The sequence below is a fragment of the Podarcis bocagei genome (genome assembly GCF_964188305.1).
Source record: "Podarcis bocagei genome assembly, chromosome: 14".
Lineage (NCBI taxonomy): Eukaryota > Metazoa > Chordata > Lepidosauria > Squamata > Lacertidae > Podarcis > Podarcis bocagei.
Genome location: NC_138139.1, coordinates 9,663,361 through 9,686,746, shown reverse-complemented (window position 1 = coordinate 9,686,746; position 23,386 = coordinate 9,663,361). Strand labels below are relative to the sequence as shown.

General features: G+C 45.9%; 1 protein-coding gene across 2 annotated transcripts; it reads left to right on the top strand.

Moving 5' to 3' along the window:
- The first annotated feature begins 439 nt into the window (after positions 1–439).
- Positions 440–22,633, top strand: LOC308572791 (uncharacterized protein). 2 transcript variants are annotated; one of them, XM_081169174.1, is made up of 13 exons: positions 440–472; positions 7,368–11,251; positions 11,900–11,958; positions 13,244–13,404; positions 15,110–15,243; positions 17,004–17,062; positions 17,803–17,939; positions 18,041–18,165; positions 18,692–18,750; positions 19,128–19,282; positions 19,656–19,765; positions 21,357–21,504; positions 21,952–22,633. In XM_081169174.1, coding segments are annotated over exons 2-13 (5,016 nt in total). In that variant the 5' UTR covers positions 440–472; positions 7,368–7,384; the 3' UTR covers positions 21,954–22,633. The 2 variants fall into 2 exon arrangements, with proteins under 2 accessions (XP_081025300.1, XP_081025299.1); XM_081169173.1 differs by having other exon boundaries at positions 21,357–22,633.
- The last annotated feature ends 753 nt before the right edge of the window (positions 22,634–23,386 follow it).

Genomic DNA, 23,386 nt, shown 5'->3' with positions numbered 1-23,386 from the left:
AGTTGGCAACACTGTACTGTTTTTACTTTTACGCATATGTTCTGTTACAGTGTCGCTGTTGTGATGGTTTTGCAACCCGCATGTTGCTTTTCAGTACCAAAGTTTCAAGGCGGTTTACAGCAGCTTTTTTTGGAAGACTGGAGCACACCAAAACGTACCTGGCTCCTCTTCCTCCTCATGAGTAAAACCTGCTCAGACAGCCGGGGAGGCGTCAACACCAGAAAAAAAAAGACGACCCGCCGGGTGGCCGCGATTGTTTTGCAAAACCTTTGTTGAGATGGGGCCACCTTTGGCTTGGAGGCGATTATCTCCTGCAAAAAGGTGTTAATTGGGCTTGCAACCTGAAGCAGGCATTGGGTTTCTGGGAAATCTCAGTCTCCGCCCCTCAAGGGGCAAATGCAATAACAGGAGGCGCGGAGGAGCAGGCTGGGGTGCAAGTCTTCGTTTCTGTGCTTAGATTAGTTCCTTGCAGGTAAGAAAACGGCGGCGGTGTTTTCTGTAAAATGGGTCCAGGGGAGCGAGCAGGCGACCTGATTTGCTCTAGCCCTGTTTCAAGAACTCTCTCTTCCCAATCTGCTCCCCCTTCTAATAATTATAATAAATGAAGGACGATGATGGTCTGCAGTTTAATGCTGTGCTGTCGTTGGAGCAGTATTGAACTGGGCTGAATTGCCCGTATCTTTTTAACGGGGGGGGGGGGTGGTGGTGGTGGTGGTGGTGGTAGAGGAATATTCTAAGTCAGTGAACAAGCTGGCAAATGCAAACTCCTTGCCACGCCTGTAGGGCTGCCCAGAGAGATGGGCCAGAGAGATGCAGCTTCTACAAATCGCGAGGTAAGGAGTGCAAGGTTCAAATCCCCCACTCAGCTGGGAAAAGGCGTTGGAAATTTGCTTCTCAGCCTAACCTACCTCACTGGGCTGTTGGGAACTGAGGAAGGAGGACGAGCACCATCTGGACATGCTGTCTTGAGCTTTTTTGGAAGACTTGTTGTTTAGTCGTTTACTTGTGTCCGACTCTTTGTGACCCCATGGACCAGAGCAGGCCAGGCACTCCTGTCTTCCACTGCCTCCCGCAGTTTGGTCAAACTCATGCTTTGAGAACACTGCTCAACCATCTCGTCCTCTGTCGTCCCCTTCTCCTTGTGCCTTGTCCCAACACCAGGGTCTTTTCCAGGGAGTCTTCTCTTCTCACGAGGTGGCCAAAGTCTTGGAGCCTCAGCTTCAGGATCTGTCCTTCAGTGAGCACTCAGGGCTGATTTCCTTCAGAATGGATAGGTTTGATCTTTTTGCAGTCCATGGGACTCTCAAGAGTCTCCTCCAGCACCATACTTTGTCCATGGAGTTTTCTTGGCAGGGATACTGGAGTGGCTTGCTGGTTCCTGCTCCAGGTGGATAATGTTTGGTCAAAACTCTCCACTATGACCTGTCCATCTTGGGTGGCCCTGCAGGGCATAGCTCATAGCTTCTCTGAGTTATTCAAGCCCCTTTGCCACGGCAAGGCAGTGATCCATGAAGAGAAGACTGGAGCACACCAAAACATACCTGGCTCCAATTCCTCCTCCATTAAAGGTTAGGGCTCTGCACTTGCCTTGCAATTGTTGTAGAAAAATTTGGGGTTGGCTTTTGCAGGGCAGGCCTTTGTTCTTTTCTCTCCTGTCGGAAAAAAAAGGGGGGGTGGAACTCTGTTGCAACAGGAAAATAAAGATCTTCCTGGTTTTCTTTCTGCTGGTTCCTGCCTCCATCTATTCTTTAACCCATCACAGACTTAGGGGACTCCGAGTCCCTTGGGGAGTTGGGCAGCAAAAGCCAACCTCAGTTGTTTCTACAACAATTCCTAGGGATAATGAATGCCAAGCTTCGAAAGCCTTAATGGGTCTCCCGCTCCCCATCTCTTCACCTTCTTCCTTCTATCCAACATTTGTTTGCTATAGGTTGGTTTGTGAGCCACAATGTTCTAACTTGGAGGCGATATCTAAATGCAATTGGACTACAACTGCCATCAGCTTCTGTTGCCAGGATTAGTGGTCGGGGATGATGGGGTTTGCAGGAGGGCACCATGTTGGCCACCCCTGGGCCTGAGATATGTTGGGCTCCCGGCATCCTTGACCATTGTTCTTGCTGATGGCAGGATCTGGTAACATCTAGAGGGCAAGGGTTGTGGCTGGCCTGCCACAAGGAGCTTTAAGGCTGCCTGCAGCCTTTGTGTGAAACAGAGAAGGAAGCCAGCTAGCCAGAATTGATGGGGAATTTGAATGAGGGCAACACACACACACACACACACACACACACACACACGCGAGTGTGAAGGCAATTCCTCACATAAGCAAAATGGGGGACCAGGTCCTCTTTGGTTCTTGAGCCTGATATTTGCACAAACTTTGTACTATCCCGTAAACTGGTGCATGGACTGTACCAGCTTAAGTCTGTATTTGCATGATTTGGTGTGCTTGTATGCAGGGCTGGATTAACGAGTAAGTGAAATAAACACATGGTTAGGGCATCAAGGGAAGGGGGGCACTCCAGAAATTTCCCATTGCCAGATTTACCACTAGTCCTGTTAGCTAGGGATGATGGGAGTTGTAGTCTCAAAACATCTGTAGGGCTGAGTTTGCCTATTCCTGATTAAGGGCCTCTAAAGGTCTTCATCCAGCCCTGCCTGTATGCCCTAAATAAATTCTGCCAGGGGTGAGCCCTAATCTAGCCTTTTGCCTTCCTAGGTGTAGGGAGTCTTCTCTCTGCCCCCCCACCCAAATTTTGTCAGTCTGCAAGGTTCTTCCAAGGCAGCAATGGCAGAGCCACATTGAATAGTTCTTTAGTATTTGTATTGCACTTATTCCAGTTTCTGAAAGTGCCACACAAGCTTTGTTCTGGCTGCCATCCTGCCAACAACTTTAATGATTATCCTTCTCCTGACTCCATATTGTAGATGGAGGGATCTCAGGCTGAGAGCAGCTTTCTTCAAAGAGCTCCTGGTGGGCAGCAGATTTGAGCCAGGGAATTCTGATTCATTAAAAAAAACCAAAATTTAATTTTCCAAAATTTGACATTTACAATAGTCAAACCACCAAAACAAAAAGAGAATTCAATAAATTCCTATGGACTTCCCGCTTCCCTTTTGTGGATTCTTATGTTAACCCCCCCCATTTTCTCTATTAATCCAATTCTATTAAATCTGTATTATAACCATAGCACAGCGTTCAACTCTAAGTATCATTCCAATACTACTGATAATTTCAATTGTTTACTATGATTTTTAAGATAAATTATGTATTTTCCCCATTCCTTATTAAAATTTTGGTCTTTCTGATTCCTAATTCTTCCAGTCATTTGGCATAGTCCATCAATTTAATCTCCCATTCTTCTCTGGTAGGCTCTGTTTAGCCTGGGCAGCTGTGGACACATACATAAATAGTCTCTTCTGGTTCCTTGGTATTTTGGCACCTAGAATTCTTAGAAGAAAAGCTTCAGGTTTTTTTTTTTAAAGAAAAAGTTATTTTAAACATTTTTTTCCAGTTCATCATTATCATCTCCCAAAATTCTTTTACTACCTTACAAGTCCACCACTTGTGGTAAAAGGTGCCTTTTTCTTCTTCTTACATTCCCAGCATGTATTTGACCTTGCTTTATACATTTTAGCTAATTTGCTAGGGGTTAAATATGAGCGATACATCATTCTTATATAATTTTCTTTCAGAGTATAACATACAGTGATACCTCGGGTTAAGTACTTAATTCGTTCCGGAGGTCTGTTCTTAACCTGAAACTGTTCTTAACCTGAAGCATCACTTTAGCTAATGGGGTCTCCTGCTGCCGCCGCACCACCAGAGCATGATTTCTGTTCTCATCCTGAAGCAAAGTTCTTAACCTGAAGCACTATTTCTGGGTTAGCAGAGTCTGTAACCTGAAGCGTATGTAACCTGAAGTGTATGTAACCCGAGGTACCACTGTACTGTAAGCTTTAAATTCCAGTTCCATAACTTCTCCCATGCTGCAAGTTGTATATTATGTCCAAAGTCCCTTGCCCAGTGTATCATAACTGATTTGACCTGTTCGACTTTCGCATGCCATTCTAATACTAATTTATACATTTTAGAAAGCAATTTAGTCCTATTCTCTAACCGCTCTTTTTCAAATTTAGAGGTTTCATTAGAAAAGCCTTTCTTTTTGTCCATCTTAAAGATATCATTAAGCTGATGGTATTGTAACCGATAAGTTAATAGTCCTCTTATATCTTCAAACCTCTTTAATGTTAATTCATGTTCTACTTCCATTAATAATTCTTTATCAGTTGCCCAGTCAGTTCTCTCTCTCTTTTAAGGGAGATATCACCTCCAGTGGGGAAAGCCACCATGTTTTAATAAGGTTAGGTGTTTTAAACAGTGCATCATGTCAGCTTTTCATTAGGTAGCTAACTAGAAATGGCTGGCATCCATTTGCCTCATCTTCAAATAGTGTGATTAATAAAGCATGATTTGGTGCCAATGCCATTAGCGCATGTAGAATGGAGGTAGTCTGATGGGGAACTATGGTCTTGCAGAGAGTTAATCCCTCTCATTGAGGGATGTTTAGAGCAGGGGTCAGCAAACCTTTTCCGCAGGGGGCCGGTCCACTGTCCCTCAGACCTTATGGAGGGCTAGAATACCTACCTACCTACCTACCTACCTACCTACCTACCTACCTACCATCTATCTATCGTGGTACCTCGGGTTAAGTACTTAATTCATTCCGGAGGCCCATTCTTAACCTGAAACTGTTCTTAACCTGAAGCACCACTTTAGCTAATGGGGCTTCCTGCTGCTGCTGCCGCACCACCAGAGCACAATTTCTGTTCTCATCCTGAAGCAAAGTTCTTAACCTGAAGCACTATTTCTGGGTTAGCGGAGTCTGTAACCTGAAGTGTATGTAACCTGAAGCGTATGTAACCTGAGGTACCACTCTCTCTCTCTCTCTCTCTCTCTCTCTCTCTCTCTCTCTCTCTCTCCGAATTCCTATGCACACTGTGAGAGGGGCAAGTGGTCCTCCTCCCCACCCCTGCCCCGGCCCCCTTCTCGGTTTCCTGCCAGCCTCATTCGCCGAAGGGCTGGTGGCAGTGGCACGAAACGGGCTTCCTCCCCGCCTAGAGGAAGAAAGTGCGGTGCTTACCTTCCCAGGGGCTGCTGCCACCACCATCGCTGCTGCTGCTTCCTCTCATGAAGCGGGTAGACAAAGTGAGCTTGTCTGCTCCGCTTTCTGGCCCACAGAAGTACCAGGGTGGCGACGGCGATGGGAGGAAGAGGCTGAGTGGCAGTGGCTCTGCCAGTCAAACGCCATGCCTGGTTTACCTCAGCTCAGCAGAGGGATGTCTCTGCCAATCAAATGCCGCTGAGGTAAACCAGGCGTTGCGTTTGATTGGCAGAGCCACCGCCACTCAGCCTCTTCCTCCCATCGCCGTCGCTGGGAGTCTCAGCTTCGCGATGGGTTCTAACTTTGCTGTGCGGGCCGGATTTAGGACCCAGGTGGGCCTGATCCTGCCCGGCGACCACAGTTTGTCGACCCCTGGTTTAGTATAAATAGTAGCTGAGGGCCCACCCTACAACTTGAATGGCTTGCTCATGGTTGCATGTGGGCAAACCCTCAGAATGCAAGTCTAAAACGGTGTTTCCCAAACTTGGGTCTTCAGCTGTTTTTGGACTACAACTCCCATCATCCCTAGCTAGCAGGACCAGTGGTCAGGGATGATGGGAATTGTAGTCCCCAGACAGCTGGAGACCCAAGTTTGGGAAACGGGGGTCTAGAAGAACTTGAGGAGGTAGTTGTAATATCTTGTGATGAGGAAGAACTGTTCCTTGAAGCCTAGTTGTATCTTAAGCAGTGGGGGAGCTCAGGACCCAATCCGTTGGCCTGCATTGTTTCCAGTCCCCTCGGGCAGCCCCTTCCCCTAAGTACACCTCAGTTGCTTTGAAGAGGTCCTTTGCCTCTGGGTCTTGGTGTGAGCAGCAGAGCATAAGCTCAGAGGCAGCTTTCCCCTGCCAACCCTAGTGCCCTCAAGATCGTTTGGATGACAACCAATGGCAGCTGTCATCCAAAACATCTGGGGGGCACTAGGGTTGGGGGGAAAGCTGCTTAAAGGGGAGCTGGGTGTCCTGCACAGAGTCAGATCATCCATCCATCTCACTTAGCATGATCTATACCATCTGACAGCAGCTCTCTGGGATTTCAGATGGGGGTCTCTCCTAGCCCTACCTGCAATGCTGGGGAATGAACCTTCTTCATGCAAAGTAGATGCTCTACCACCCGTTCCCCAAGTGTGCTATGGCCTTGGCTGTCACTTCATGTTTGTGGGTGTGCAATTTAGATTGGGGGAAACTAGGCGGGTCCCATTTGGTCAGGGGTGGGGAACTTGTGGCTCTCCAGATGTTGTTGGGTTGCAGCTCCCATCTTCCCTGATTGCTGGCCATGCTGGCTGGGATTGGTGGGAGTCCAGCAAAATCTGGAGGGCCAGAGGGAGCTGGCTTATTCCAACCTTGCACTTAAGTACGTGCTTAGTAGCAATGGATGACCAGGAATTGCATGTAGGCAAGTGAGCAGGCCGGCACAGCATGGATGGAGCATTGCATCCATCCTCTATGCTTGGCATAGAAATCAAATGGGCTTCTAGAAGAGGGAAGTCCTCTCTTCTGTTCAGACTAGTATTTTTTAACCTATCCTGCCTTTCTTCCAAGGAGCCCAAGGTGGCATATATGTGGATCTCCCTCCACTCCCCATTTTAGCATCACAACCCCTGAGAGGTAAGTTGGACTGGGAGACAGTGACTGGTTTGAGGTCACCTAGTGAGCTTCATGATTGAGTGGAGGTTTGAACCGTTGTCTCCTAGGTTCTAATCCAGTGCTGTAACCCAGGATTTCCAAAACTTGGATCTCTTAGCTCTTTTTGGACTACAATTTCCATCATCCCTGACCACTGGTCTTGGTGGCTAGGGATGATTGGAGTTGAGTTTCCAGCTGTTTTTGAACTAAAAGTTTGGGAAACCCTACTCTAACCACTGCTCCAAACTGGCTTTTATGAGTGGGCAGGACTGGTGTCCTGATCCCTTGGCCCATTCACACAATTTACCCCATATTCTAAAATGATGGGGAATATGCTTTTAAAATCCATTTTAATGAGCCTTTTTTTTCCATGGAGCACAGGTGTTGCTCCCATCCAAAGTAAGGTGCATGGTCAACAGAGAGACTTCTCAGTGATGGCACCCATCTGCAGAATCCCTTGCATGGGTGGTGCTGTTCTGGCTACATAATGTGGATCCTTATTAGCTTATAGGATTTATAATTTAGGAGAACTACTGTTCTCATACTTTTATTTCTGTTTAAATAAATCATTTCTTCCTTCCAGTTCACAACCAAGCAACCATGATGGGTTTTTTTATGATAAGTCAAACAACAGGACCACCTGGTGGCAAACTGGCCCCTTCCGGAAGCTCAAGTAAAGCCAGGAGAACATCCTCATGCTTTAATTTGGGTTTGGCAACAACTGCCCAAAGACAGACATGGCAAACTGTCTTGTCCATCATTCCTCTTCTTTTTGCCAGCACTGCTGCTTATAACGAAAGCTATTTAGCTGCGACTTACCAGACTCCACCTGGCACAAAACCAGGGTCTTCAGATTCCTTGCCTTTCCAGAACGTTACTGATGGGCAGCAGTTGACTAGGCAAGACTTGCAAAATTGGTCTGACAGTGGCCGACCACGTTTTCCTGCTACAGGGAGAGATCTGTATACTGCAAACTTATCAGCCAGCACGGCTGGCACTGTTGACTGGTCCTTTGTTGCAAATACCCAGTGGGATTCAAGTAATGTCTCTGGAAATATGGAGTTAAACTTTAGTGAGCAAGGACCTCTGAGTGTTGACTCCACTGTCTTGAAGATGGACGAGAACAGTTCTAATGTTCTGGACCTTGCAACTTCACTCGTGCCTGATTCTACAAGCATTTCTCCTAAGCTTGCTTCTAAAGGGATTGAGCAGCTAGAAATTACCACGGCACCTCTGTCTCTCATATCACAAGCAGTAGGAACTGAAAAAATGGAGACTGCTTACACCATAAGGGTAACTCCTACATTGTCCCCAATATTGCCTCTTCCAGACACGAGCAGCTCCTTGCCGTTGGATCCAAATATAACACACCAGTCTGCACCTGCTTTCCAAAATACTGCTGCTGCTACTGATCAGCCAACTGCTGCTGACACTGTGGTCTTAACTTCAAGAAACCCAATTGCTCTGGAGCACATCACCAGGGATGTGCAGGGCCTACATGAAACGTTGTTGTCTTCAACTGAAATGGTCTACAAAACCAGTATAAGTAGGACAATGTCTGAGTATGCTGGCACAGCTACTTCTACACATAGTGACTTCCTCAGCGAGCAGTACAGGAAGAAAGAAGGGTCCTACCTAACATCTGTAGGTTATGAGACACTGCATACCACTCATCAAGATTCGATGACCTCTTCTGTTGGAACAACTTCTCCTGGAACCACTAATATAAGGATGAAATTTCTCCACCCAAGTAGTGGGCATGCATCCCATAGTTCTCTGGCTTCCACGCTGCACACTCCTGCCAATACCTTGCCTGATTCTTCTTCACAGTCTTCTGGTGCAAGTTCACATAAGGCTGACTCTGAGCCGAATGTTGTGTCCAATGACCAGAAACTTGATACCACTGAATCAGTGAGTAGAGGGGCCCCCGCAGCTGTTCCTGTAACTTTGTCCCAGTCTTCCCTCTGGCCCTCACTTAGTCATTCAAATGAAGCTTTGCCAGCTGTTACTTTCCCCGCTTTTACAACTTTGGCAGGCTTCACAGGCTCTAGAAAGTCCAGAGGGTTTCCCACTCCGCAGCAGCTTGAACTCCTAAGCACTGGCTTTTCTCCACATAGACCTATCCCCATGACTACAGAGTCTCCTTTTGTGTCTTCACTGTCGGCTGCCACTGATGGAGCCCATGTCAATCCAGAGAACTACACTGAGGTACCTCTGAATTCTGTCTTCCCTTATTGGGAGGGTAAGGGCACAATCCCGCCCAGCCATAGCTTACCTTCTACAGCTGCTCTGACTAGCTCTTCAAGCCAGCCAACCATGACAGAGTCCACCATGAACAGGTCCCTGTGGTCCAAAGCTAGAAATCCTACTTTACCCATTTCTCATAGTTTGACAGCAGAGTCTTCTGCTGATGTGGCTCATGGCACTGTTAGCAAGGTGGCTTTGGAGACTACTACACATATTCCTCATTCATCAGCAGATGGGGAGGCAGCGTTCAGCCTTTCTCTTGCCGCTATGTCACTCGGCCTTGGCACTCATGCAGCAACTGGCCTGTCTGTTGGATCCCAGAGTTCTCGGATGAAAGAGCAGGTCACATCTCTGCCGCCATCTCCTAGTACTACTGAAGAGGACTCTTTAGCCACTGTTGGAGTGATAAGCACTTCTGCAGGTGAAGAAGCTAGGCTGGAATTTAAGGAAGACCCCTCTCCTGTACCACAGGAGCTTATTGGTTTCAATGAGGCCTCTACACATGGCACCATCTCAAACAGCAAAAGTGGCATGACCAACTTTGGCATTAGTTCCCCACCCTGGCAAGCTTCAAGTTCTTCACTTGGCACATTGCATGCTGGGGATGCTGAAACAGGATATAATGTTGGTCCACTGGAAGGTGTAACCAACACTGCTAGTTACAGGGAGCCCCATAAAATAACTGCTGCTGCTCAACTGATGCCTATGTTCTCCTCTGAGGTCCCACTGATGGCTTCAGGAGGTACTCCAGCTGAAGACTTGGTCTTTAGCTTAACTTCTGCAGAGTCCCCAGTTCAGCTGACAGATGAGCACCATGCTTTGCCCAGGAGGAGGAGTGGATCGATGCCAACCGCTTCTCCAAATTCTACCTCTCTTGCCACGTCGAGGGTTGTGCTGAAGTCCAAGGAGCCTTCTGAGCGAGAGACTCTAACAATGTCCTCGACCACAAAGATGGCTAATGATTCCACTGTGCACACATTTACAGCAAGAAGTGACCCTATGCGCCTCTCTAGCCCATACCTAGAAACAGCAGAGGCTACCCTGCCAAATAGAGATGTTTCTGATGGTACGGTACATGTTGATCTCTCTACAGGAGATGCTACAACCAGGTCTGCAGCAGAATTTCTCAGTATGACTTCCCAGGGATGGAAGCTTGCCATTCCAATGTCATCTCATGCCACAGCTTCACATGGAAACATAACAGAATCAGGAAGATTTTTGGTCATTCCAACCCGTGGGTCTGTATCTACAAGCTTTATCTCAATGGGCTCCTCTAGGAGCAGCATTCCTGAGTCAATTTTGAAGATAAATGATGAGGCTACTGAGGGCCCAATGAGCAGATGGAAAGAGCAGGGGACACCTACCAACACAATGCTGCCCGTTGCGTCCAGTGCAGAAGCATGGACACATGATTTGAAAGCCATCACTTCTTCTCAAACAGCAGCTAACACTACAGATACAACCACACTTTTGCCTACAGGGGCCTCTGAGGTTGACTTCAATGTCTCTGCTGTAGCAACTACACTGGGGACCATACTAGGATACAAGATCACAGATGCCTTTACTGCAGCTGTCCCACAAGTAGTTAGCACAATGGCTTTGCACATTGGCAGCTCAGGGTATGAAAGTTCCACTGCCTCTCAAGGCCCTGCATATCTGTCTCTCCCAGAGACCACATCTACCCAGGCTGTCCCTGTGTCATCTGTTACAACAGATCTGCCGACTAGCCCAAGAATTCTTCCTGGTGAGTTGTCAAGAGCAGCTTGCAGGAATGCCCCTTGTACAGTGAGCACCATCCCAGCATCTTTCACTCCGTCTCAAGGTGCATCAACTCAGATTCCCACTACTACCCAAGCACTCACGACTAGAAAGCTTTTAGTTACTCTACTGGGGTCAACAGATGCCATGAAGAATGGGGCCAGTGCAGTTCTTGGCACCAAGAAGACCAGCCCTGAGCATCTGATAAGCACAACTACACAAATGGTGTTTGGAAACCAAGACGGCAACACTCCAAAGCAGCCAGTGTCAAAGTTCGAGGCTCCAGCACTGAGCCAGTTCACCAGGAAGGAGAGTTTGACCTGGAGAACATCTACGCCACCTGTTCTGGCTGTGCATAATCTGCCTCTGCAGTTCCGTCTCATTGGAATTGATTATGAAGAATCCTTGCAGAACAAGTCCTCTCAAAGCTACAAGAAGCTGGAGAAAGAAGTAAAGTTGACTGTAAGTATTCTAGACAATGGTTTTTTTTAAAAAACACCACCACACCTATTTAACTGACTTTGGATCAGATTTTGGTGCATTTTTGACATTATCACTGTGGTAATCTACCCTTCCACCACTTTGTCCTACAGGATTGTTGGTGGTGGGCCCTCTACCCATGGGTGAGGCCAACTCTAGGAATCCGTACTATTCTTTTTATCCCTCTTGAGTCAATTACTTGCACAATTGTACAGCAGATCTGCAACTTATGTGCATTTAACTTGCGCCCACTCAGTTTTATGCTCTTGGCAATTAATTTTTTTAAAGAGGGCCAGAAAGCCTACTGTACAACTATAAGATCTACACTTATTGCTCTTCTCTCTTTGTGCTCTGGCTCTTCTGAAACTGGCAAATGGCCCCTGGAAAATTGCCTAGGAGGGAATGTCCCCCTTGGACTGAAAAAGGTTCTCCACCCCTGTTGTTAAGGCGAAAACAGCATCGTTATGTGTCTGGTCCAATTTGTCTCTTGCTGTCCAGGAAGAGCAAACATTGAGCTACATCCCATGGCATCGCCATCTGCATGTTTGTTCTGTGGGAACTCTGCATTCTAAATGTTCTTCTGGGCAAACAGTCCCTGCACAAATAAGCATCTTTGTGTTCTGCTTTCAGTTAAACAAGATGCTATCTACCTATGAGACCTTTCTCCAAGCAAACATTCTCCGTTTCCTGTAAGTTACTCTTTATCGATCGCACTGTTGTGTTTCCAGAGAGAAAAAGGTTGGCCTGTTCAGAAAGTACCTGGCTTTCATTTCTTGAGCATTATCACATATTGCTTAGCTGTGAACTTAGGATTCACCTTCAATGTAGAAAAAGGCCTTTTTTTGAGGTGCACTTCAAGCTGAGAGAACTCATTCATTCCTCATCTATGTTTGTTGGTGCAACTTGACCTACACTCTTCAGCAGGTCTCTGCTATACATTTCAAGCTGTAGCCTACCACTTTAAACACTCACAGCTTCCCACAAAGAATCCTGGGAATCCATTTGTTAAGGGTGCTGTGAGATGTTCAGAGACCCTCTTCCCCTCACTGAGCTACAATTCCAAGAGGTTCCTGGGAAGAGGGCTTGATTGATACGCCACTCTAGGAACTGCAACATGGCGAGGGGATGAGGGATCTGCTAACCACTCTCAACGCCCATAACAAACGACAGTTCCCAGAATTCTTTAGGGGAGGGGGAAATCACAACTGTATTAAGTAATACATTATTGCTTTGAGTGTATAGAGCAGGTGGGTCTTCACCACCAGTCCGCCTGTGAATTACTGCCAAGACAGAGTCCTTTCTGTTGGGAATAACCCAGACTGAAATTCCCAGGTGTCAGAAAAGGTTATTTATGTATGCCACTACTGCGACCTGTGTTTTGTTAGTCCAAAAATGGAAAATAAGTGAGGTCCCACTTAAAGAGAATGGCAACTTAAGCTGACAGAATATGCGCAACTTGCAGACTTAACATATAGAATAAGAGAACAAGAACATACGTTTAGAGAAATATATGGGAAAAAATTGTGTACACTTTAAAACGTTGGCAGCATTAAGATAAATTCAACAGTGTAAACAAGTTTTGATGGATGCAATAATGGAATACTGAATGATTTAGTTTTTCTAAAATATGCAGGGATTTATGATATTTAAAATGAACCATGGAAAGAGAAGAAAGGAAGTCACTGATATTTTAAGGATGTTTAAATGAGTATTTTAATGGGAACACTCCAGGGCCCATTTCCTCCTGGCATTTTGAGAATGCATGGAAGCCAAACCTTTGCTCTCCAAGTAGAGTTTAAAATGGTTAGTCATAGCACGTCATCCCAACTTGCTTTTCTAGGAACAGGGGATCATATTGATCAATTTGATGGCACTCCAGAGGCTGGTGGATTCTTTCCTCCTTGCAATGGTGTTATGATAGGAGGTCTACTAGAGGTGGCCAAATACATCGTGGTTGTTCTGGCTTCTCCACAGGAATGGCTCTGTGATCGCTGAGGCTGTGGCTGTGTTCCAGGCTGGAGCCCCTGTTCCCACACCCTCGGACATCCTCCGTACAATTGTCACAGAGGTGGAGAGGCGGGAAATGGACACCTTCTTTGGCTGGAGGGTGGATCTGAAATCTCTTCAGTCAAAAGGTGAGCTCTGTTGGAATATCTGAAAGCCATCATAAAGACAAGGAGGATCTGGAAGTTGCAACAGCTATGATCACTGCAGCCAGACTAGTCATAGCAAGAAACTGGAAATCTGATAAAGCATTTGACGTCTTACAATGGAATAAAACTATATCGGATGTAGCATAGTTGACAGAACCTGTGTATTATATAGATGAGTAATTGAAGGATGTGTAGCAAATGAATTTACTAGTGGGGGGGAATAGTAATTGTTGAATATTGGAACAACTACAGCATGTTCAGCCTTATATTAACAGTATGAGGCCAGTTTACTTGTAAGATAGCTGTATACCATATTTGCTCACTCAAGCACTTTGATATGTTACCTGTGCACTGAAATACTTGCTTTGCAAGTATTTTAGTTGTGTGCATGGTCTCTCTTTTACACTCACAATGTTGCAAAATTTAGGCAGTGGTACCCACTTATGTGGAGACAAATGATTGACAGACACAGCAATTTGGAGAAAAAGGTGAAGTTTATTGCTGAGCAATAATGGACCCAGTTGGAATCCTTTCCAAAAGACTGGGACCCCAAAGAATTCAAGTTCAGGAGTTATATACCTGAGTGCAGCATCACAGATCATGAGACAATCACGAACGCCAGCGAAAAATAACCAATGAGTGCGCATTCTGCCATGCTCTTGACCGCGCGCAGAGTACAACTCCCAAATTCTGCTTTCCTTTGTCTGTACAGTCTGAACTTTTCCCTAGTTGATGGAACAGGAAATTGAAACTTCGGCTAGGAGGGGATCTCCCGCCGATAACTCCCCCGTGCATCTGTTCATGTAGGGGTATTGTGGTCAGCCCTTCCTGTTTCGTGTACAATTTTAGTCTGGACTAGAGGGAGAGAGTTGTATCAGCGTCTTCTGATTTATAGCTTCCCCTTTCTCTAGGGTGCAAGAAAGCACTGGGGGAAAGGTCCATCTCTGAACTTGCGGTTTCAAGCAGTTTGCTGTTAGACTAGGCAAAGCTTTTATGATTTAAAAGGATTATAAAAATCACTGTAAAACTCTGGTTATATGTGAGCATATGTGAATATATTGATAACTGATAACTGATGATATGAATAGCTGATTATATGAAAAACCTAAGGATAATAATCATCTAGGGTCCTGCTTCAACAACAACCCTGCAGGGTAGATTTTGTTGGGAGAGTGCCTGCCCAAGGTCAGCTCTGTGACTGAGTAGGGGGTTTGAACCCAGGTCTCTACTCCAGTTTTCTCTCTAAACACACACACACACACACACACACACACACACACACACACACTTGCTGTCTCAAGATCAACTGTCTATACTATATATTTAAAGAAGATGAATAAATGAGTAAATTAGGTTAATTTGGATATGCAGAAGATATTACAAATAAATTTAAGGAGCCGCAGAAAGAGGGGGAAGGAAGTCAAATTTTAAAATGTCAACCTGATTGTAAAATTAGTGAAATGTATAAAAATTAGTGAAATGTATAAACCTGAAAAGTATATTTTTTTAAAAAATCAACTGTCTATACAGCAGTAATAGCAGTCAGTTGATAAGCTAGAGGAGGGAGGAAGAAAGCGAGCATGTTCCTTTTCCCATTAATAATTATAAAACAAATAAAAAACATGAGAAATAAAAACAATTATTATTAATTGCTATGTTCCTTGAATGTTAACTGTATCTCCACTAGGGTTCAGCTTGAAAAACCTAGAACCAGAGAAGCTGGCTGTATCATTCACAGTTCTGGGGCTGGGATCTTCAGCATGGCATGATGAACTTGATGGCATGATGAACCTGGAACATATGGAAAAGCTAAGACGCAAGGTAATTTGGGGGTGAAAGGCCCTTTGCTTCAGGTGTGGGAGACTTAACGTCTGGAAGATGCTGTTCTCCTTGTGAGTTGGTTGCAATAATTCTCTTTTTACCTTTCTCATTCTCAGATGTAGTTTGGTGGCTGTAGCAGTGTAGCCTAATCTTTTAAGAGTGGCTGACATATCCTGCCTAAGCTTATTGATGCTGGTGACAACTTAGAAAAACCTACCCCCCTCTTACCCACAATAGCTCTCGACCCTGGTTTTAGTGAATTACAAGCCACCTAAAAATACCAGATGGGAGCAAAAGGCAGGAAAAAAGGGTGCAGAATAAAAGGAAGGAATAGATTGCAGCTAATGAAGTTTTGTAAGCAGTGCTTTGGGTTGCTTGGCATCTGTGGTGCTAAAGAAGCCCAGAAGTCATGTCTAAAGCAGTGATGGGAAACCTGCAGTCCCAAAAGTTAGGAGGATCACAGCTTCCATCATCCCTGACCATCAAACAAGCTGTCTGGGGCCAATGGGAGCTGGGGGTCGAAACATAATCTCTTGGGCACCTGCTCCTGATCTAGAGGGAAGTACATAGCTGACCTTTAAAGCCCTTAATGGCCTCGGTCCTGTATACCTGAAGGAGCGTCTCCACCCCCATCATTCAGCTCGGAGAATGAGGTCCAGCGCCGAGGGCCTTCCGGCAGTTCCCTCGCTGTGAGAAGTGAGGTTACAGGGAACCAGGCAGAGGGCCTTCTCAGTAGTGGCACCTGCCCTGTGGAACACCCTCCCAGCAGATGTCAAGGCAATGAGCAACTATTTTACTTTTAAAAGACAACTGAAGGCAGCCCTGTTTAGGGAAGTTTTTAATGTTTGATGCTGTGTTGTTTTTAATATTCGATTGGAAGCCGTCCAGGGTGGCTGGGAAGCTCGGCCACATGGGCAGGGTATGAATGAATGAATGAATGAATGAATGAATGAATGAATGAATGATGGCATGCCACCATAGAGGAGGCCCCCTCTGGCTGGCACCTGCCTGACCTCCACAAGTGGCAGCATCTGAGAAGGCCTTCAAATGGATGAATGGGCAAGTTCACCTGGAGTCAGTGCTGCTTTTACATACCGTGGTCAGGTCTTGCCCTCGTTGGGAAGCAGAGGAGGACGTGGCTTGAATGGCTTTGGGAAGATTCCTGTCTTACCTCTTTGTGGGTCCCAAGTGCCTTCAGAACCCCGTGTCTGCTCTTTCTCCTTATTTCTGCTTCAGTCAGCACCTTGCTCTCATCTCTTCTTACTTGCCCTGTTCCCGCCCCTGTTTACTCCCTGCATCTCTGCTTGTTCCTCCTCCGTTTTATGCTTCCTTACACATTCCCACTTTCTCCCCATTCTCTCTTCACTTAGTGGCTGGGATCCACACTCAATGTATCTCTCATCCCACCGTTATCCTCTGCTGGGCTGAGCGATGCTCCATCCTCAGCAAGGCTCCTCCCGCTTTATCCTTTCCAGTCCAACTGGCTTACCTTCCAGCTGAATCACCAACGTTGTGGCGCATTGAAGAGGAATCTCCCCCAAGCTCTGCTCACAGGGTTCTTGTGGCCTCATCTTCCCTTGTTTTCCATGGAAACCCTAAGCTCTGCTAAGCATGAGACTCTTAATCTCAGGGTCATGGATTCAAACCTTCCAACTCTACAATTCTATGATTCTGTCCGGCGGTGATGGCTCCAGCTTTGAGGTTTAACATCTGCATGCTGATGAATTCTGAGTAAGAACAACATTGACTTTTGTCTGTAGGTGTTCCTGTTGCTTGGAACTCGGTACACAGTCCAGAATATCTCTCTTAATCAAGTCGGGTATGTACATGAGTTAATCTCTTTTAGGGGCTGGGCAGTGGTGCTGTTGGGCAACTTACAAGCGTCAGCTTCTGTTTTGTGTCCTATCTGGGAAGGATCCACTCTTGAAGAAGGTAAATCTGTGGTCATGGCATCTCCTATACTAGATTTGTACTGGCTCAAGCAAACAGCTTGTATCTCAGCAAAGCTTTATAATGGGGAAAGGGGAACCTGCGGTCCTCAATGTTGGACTACAACTCCCATCAGTCCAGGCCAGCATAGCCAATGGTTGGGACTTTTAGTCTGGCAATATTTTGGATGCTTTCACAGGTTCCTCTTCCATACTTTATAATCTGAACCCTAGAAAGTGCTGGTGTATACTTTTTGAGCTGGAGGTATGAGCTATCTAGTACCTAAATGCCTAGGCTGGTCAAAGCTGGATAACCTTCTCTTGGTTGTAGTCTTGGTATGTATTGATGGAACCTTTGGACTTGACTAGGAATAAAATGCTTTTCACCAGTAACTTGTTGTTTGAGCGGGACCTCAAAGACCTCTATGATTGGGTGCCTGATCAAAACCAATCCCAAGTGTTAAAACAGTCAATGTTTTTCAACATGTTTGGCCAGGTGCCTGCTTAATAATAATTTTATTATTTATACCCCACCCATCTGGCTGGGTTCCTTAGGGTGTATTGTAGCACCACTTGGGGGTAGGGATACTCTCTTATGTGCACAGGGTAACACAACTTCTGTTGCTTGCAGATATAGCCAAGGTGGTGTCAATATAAATGGAGATGTCTATATTGATACCAGTACTCATGTGGACATTGACTGGGCTCTAAAAGCACTGATGGGGCTTAGAAACTACTCTGTGGACCTCACGTCTCTCTCCATCAATGGTCAGTAGCCACTCTCTTTCTGGCTTGCTTTTAGGGATGATGATGGGCAGTAGGTGGGAAGCTTAATTCTCTGCTCCTAACCCCATGCTTTCTGCTTACAGGGTCACGCCTAAGTCTCCAGGTCTTTCCAGTGTCTTTCTTGGTAACCAACAGGATATTCAATGAGAGAATGATGGATCGTTCTTCTGTAGAGCATCAGAACATTGCTAAGGCTATATCTGATGTGGTAGGCATGAGATGTTAATACTAAACATTAATGGTTGGTAGGGTCTCTAATATAAGGACAGGGGATCTCCAGCCCATAAGCTGGATGTGGCCCTTCAGACCTCTCTGTCTGGCCCTTCAACTCTCACTAGCCCCATTCCATCCTGCCCTCTAAAGACACATTCCAGATAGGTAAAAGCACTTGAACTGGTGCTTTAACAACAGCAAGGGATGTAAGATGGAATTGCTTGAAGGAGCAGGAAACCACTGGATGATGAAAAGGGATGCAACTGGCCATCTATGGGGTGGGGACGTATTGAGGATATTCAAGCAGAGATGAGGCTGGCAAGGCCACAAAAGGCAAAGCAAGGTGTTTGTGCAGGATCTTGCTGCTTGCAGGAAGCCAATGAAGGAATTTAAGCTTTATGATTTCCTAGGATTTTGAGTAATGATTCGCAGAGCAAGTGACCAACTGTAAACATCCATTATTATTATTATTATTATTATTATTATTATTATTATTATTATTATTATTATTATTATTCCAGCTAACACATATTCTGGGGAAGTACAAAAACCTCCTGCAAGTGGCAATCCGAGACATCACGTAAGTAATTCTGTCTTGATTTTCACTTGCTCTAATACAGACTAGGCACTGAAAGCTGAAACTCGCAGGTGAGTCTTTTTTTCATTTGCAAAACCTACACAACCTTTTTAACCTAGGTAAACTGAACTTGTTTTTTAAAGGCTAAGCTTATCTCTTTTAAAATCAAGGTGACTCTCCCACTAGCTGCGCCTCTTATTGTGTGAAGCCAAATATATTAGTGGGCTTTTCTTTTTACCCTTTCTCCACAACTGTAAGTTTGCCTGGTCCGCCCTTTCTTCACAACTGGGAATTTAGCCAAGTTTCTACACTAGGGTAGTGCTGAAAACTCGGTTCTACAGGTTCCTATCCTTAAGCCTATCTCTTTGTCCTGGCTGCAGCGGTGGATCCCTGATATGTCATGGAGATGTGATATTCCAGCACCCAGCTCCAACAAGCAAGGACGTTCTACAGACGCTCGCTCTTTCAGTTGGCCCGAAGGATTATCTGGACTCCTCAGATCTCCAAGTGGACCCATTCTCCTTTACTGTAGCAGGTATGCCAGTATAAGTTTCAGAAAGGGGCCTTAAAGGTAATCTAATCTTGAGGTTACCAGAGCATAGACAATAGTGGTTAGGCTATCCTCGTCCAGATAGGGGCAGAGCTGAGCCACCAGCCGAAGCTGATGGAAGGCACTCCTGAGGCCACCTGAGCCTCAAGTTGAGAGCAAAGGATCCAGGAGTTACCCCCAAGCTACAAACCTGCTCCTTCAGAGGAACTATAACCCCATCTGAAGCTGGACCAATAAAGCACTTCTGAATTATAATCTGCTTTCTCCCCCTGCAATTAGCAATTAGCAGAAATGAACTTCTAGGAACCATCCAACTCGATGATTCTGTGACTTCTCTTCATTTTAAATATTTATTTAGGTGATGGGCTGGAGCCTCCCATTACACACCGAGGTGTTCCTGGCTATGTGGTAGCCATCATTGTGCTCTGTGTCCTTGCAATAGTTGCTCTTCCTATCCTGGCTCTGCTGGTAAGAATCTCATATGAACCATACAATCATTCTTTTTTGCATTGCTCTTGTCCCCTGTAAGGGTTCTGGCTTTGTCTTGCCCTAGATCAGCATTTCCCAAACTTGGGTCTCCATCCAGCTGGTTTTGGACCACAACTCCCATCATCCCCAAGTAGCAGGACCCCAGTGGTCAGGGATGATGGGAACTGTAGTTCAAAACAGCTGGAGTCCCGAGTTTACGAAACACTACCCTAGTTAAAGAGCAGCTCCCTCCCTGCGCCCCAATCAGAACCAGGGTGACAATGTCCAATGGGTCAAGGCAGGTCCTGCTATTCAGTTTTCCCCTTAGGCAGCTGACCTGTTGGCAGTTGAAATGCCCCCCAAGTCAGGTGGGAGCTTGATGGAGTTCCCCTCCTCCCTCACCCATGTCAGGAATCACTTTTTATATCGCAAAATGTTTTTGATTGTTTTCTTCTGAGTCTGGCATGTAGAAGGCAAAGTGTGCTGAAAATAAGGTTCTTGAGCAAACTGCAAGACAGAGGTGCAGAACCTGATCTGGATAGAGGGCCAGATCTTTTTCTCCTCTGTGCCACCAACCGGATACGCGGGTGGTGCTGTGGTCTAAACCACTGAGCCTCTTGAGCTTGCTGATCGGAAGGTCGGCGGTTCGAATCTGTGCAACAGGTGAGCTCCTGTTGTTCTGTCCCAGCTCCTGCCAACCTAGCAGTTTGAAAGCACGTCAAAGTGCAAGTAGATAAATAGGTACCACTCTGGCGGGAAGGTAAACTGCGTTTCCCTGCACTCTGGTTTCTGTCACAATGTCCTGTTGTGCCAGAAGTGGGTTAGTCATTCTGGCCACATGACCTGGAAACCTGTCTGTGGACAAACACCAGCTCCTTTGGCCTGAAAGCGAGATGAACATCACACTCCATAGTCACCTTTGACTGGACTTTACTATCCAAGGCTCCTTTACCTTTTAGCTTTACCCACCCATCAGTCACCTGATGGCACAGGGACATCTGGTGATGATTACCAAGACTTCAGAGCACAGCACAGGCCTATCCACTGGTGGGCCATCACTTGAATCCTGCTTTCTGCAGGGATTGGCCATGCGAGTTTGGAAGATCTGTGGCTGTCCTCGCTCCATCAGTCCCAGCCAGTGTGGTCAATGGTCTGGGGACAAGAGATGTAGTTCAGCAACATCTTGGGGAGCGCCCAACTGGCACCCCTTGTCTACAGGTTTGGTAAAGCACTAAAGGCTTACCGGTAATCTTGTATTAGGTGAGATCTTCAGATGATCCTGTGATGTAGCAATGATGTACATCTTTGGTAGGGGCAGCATGCTCCAGACTTCTGGAAGCAGCTTTCTTTTGTACTATGAGCAGCCTATTCCATTGAGCGCCACTTAGTTTGGAAGTCTGGGTGGCCCAGTTGGTTGGAGCCTGGTGCTGATAATGCAAGGTTGCAGGTTTGATCCCCATGTGGGACAGCTGCATATTCCTGCACTGCAGGGGGTTGGACCAGGGTCCCTTCCAACTCTACAGTTCTATTATTCTAACTGGCAACTTGCTAGGCTACAGTCCCTTAACCAGCTCTGCTAACTTCTCCTAAGCGAAAGGTGCGTGGCCGGAGAGACAAGATTATTATCAACAGGTGGCGTGACCATGAAGCATGTGTAGAGACATTTGAACTAGATAACCCAGGATTCTACCCAACTCCGGATGAGGTATACTCCAGACTGTCAGAACATATGGAAAAATGTGAGTGTGCAGCCAGCTCCAAAGGAGTTGAAAGTTCCCCAAACTGGCCTTTGAAGAATCTAGAAATCTTTGGTATTTTGGTTATACATGCCTTGGATTTTTTAAATTTTTATTTTGGCAGGGGGAGAAGGGACAAGGGCTTCTGCCATGAAAAAACTTCTTTGTGCATTGCCAAAGCACAACATCTGAATTGGCAGTGTGCTGATAACTGAATATACTAACCAAGGCACAGTCTTTCTTTTTTATGAGCAGAGTACATCAGGCTTTCATGCTTCTGAATAAAAACAAAATAATTTGTGAAGACTTGATGTAGCTTAGATTTTTAAATTCTAGCAGATTAGAAACGTTGAACTGGTGATGGGGGATTTCAGTGTGTCCAGCACTGAAAGTCTCCCAGTTCACGGGCTTCTGGAGTTGACAGCGTTCTGTTTTGCTTTTTGCCCACAGGATGGTGCCAGATGCTAGACTAGAAGAATCAAAGGCTTGGGATGAAGATGGGATGTTTCCATACCATCTGAGTTGGGCCTTTTTGTCTGCTGATGTGATACCAAACGGTGTCTGAGCCAGAGCGGCGGAGGATGCAGGAAGGTGTTGGCTGGTGACTGGTCATAAGAAGAAGAAATGCAAATACTGATCTCAATGCAAAATTCCTGTATAGTGTCTTGAACAGAATTGGGAAGGGGGATGTGGAAGCAACGAAGCTTTTTTTAAAAAGAGGGGAGTGTGTAATGGCTTCCCTTTGTAAATTCCACATTTGATTTACTGGGCATCTCTTTAAAACTAGAAGCGAGGTTTTAACGCCAGGAAAGGCAAATGGTCCAGAACGAGAGTGCAAGGCAGTAGCTGGTTGTGTTCTGTAGCTTTGAGGAAGGGTGGCCCCACAACTTAAGCGCACAGGTCAAAAGGTTTATTATACCTCTCCCTTGTGCCCGTACTTGAGGCCTTCATTGTAAAGATCTTTCCTCCCGAACCAGCAAAGAAGTCTCGTATTTTTTTTATGACTAAGCTGATCTTTTATGTATGTCTTTGAAACATTTCTTATTACTTTGTATGTTTAGGGCATAGAAGTTAGTTTTTTGTTAGTTTTTCCTGATTGGATGTTTACTGTTCCTGACCAGATCTTGGTGGGATAAGAACTCAAGGTGTGTTGGGGTGGGGGTAGGCAGATTTGGGGTGGGGGGCAGATAGAGCCCTGGGTATATCTGATGGTAACAGTCTCTCTTGAACAACCTGCAGACTTGGAAGCTCTGAACACACCTTTCTTTTGAGAGTATGTGCCTCTTTGCTGCTATTCCTCCAAATTTGTGCAGAACCCAGGTGGTTTCTATAGCATGAGGAATTTGAGAGGCGCTTTTAGTTCAATTTTCTAGCTGGGATGTCACAAGGGTGAAACTGATACAGACTGCCAGTGATCCCAAAGAGTCAACTTGTTATAACATGCATTTCAGCAGCATTGGATCTTGGGATCCAAAAGATTTTATTTGTAGGTGCACTAATTTCCAGGTGAGATCTTTAGCTTCAGTTTTGCTACTGCAGGAATCTGGTTCTTTCAGTAGCTTTGAGGAAGATGTCTATCCCTGGCTTCACACGTTTGCTAACGGAGGTGTCTTATGTCTGTATTTTTTGAATGTCTCATTTAAACTGGGAGTGGGGTTGGACTCCAACTCCCATCAGCCTGAGCCAGCATCGCCAATGGTTGGGGATGATGGGAGTTGTAGTCTATCCATATCTGGAGGGCCGCAGGTTCCCTGCCTCTGGTTTGAAAGGTCCTTCCTGAGGAAACGCAGTGTCTTTTGCTCACATTGCCTTTCCAAGGGAGCATCAGTTTTTACCTCATTTTGGCTTTTATCCCTGGCAAATGGTTTCCCCCTCCGAATCACTT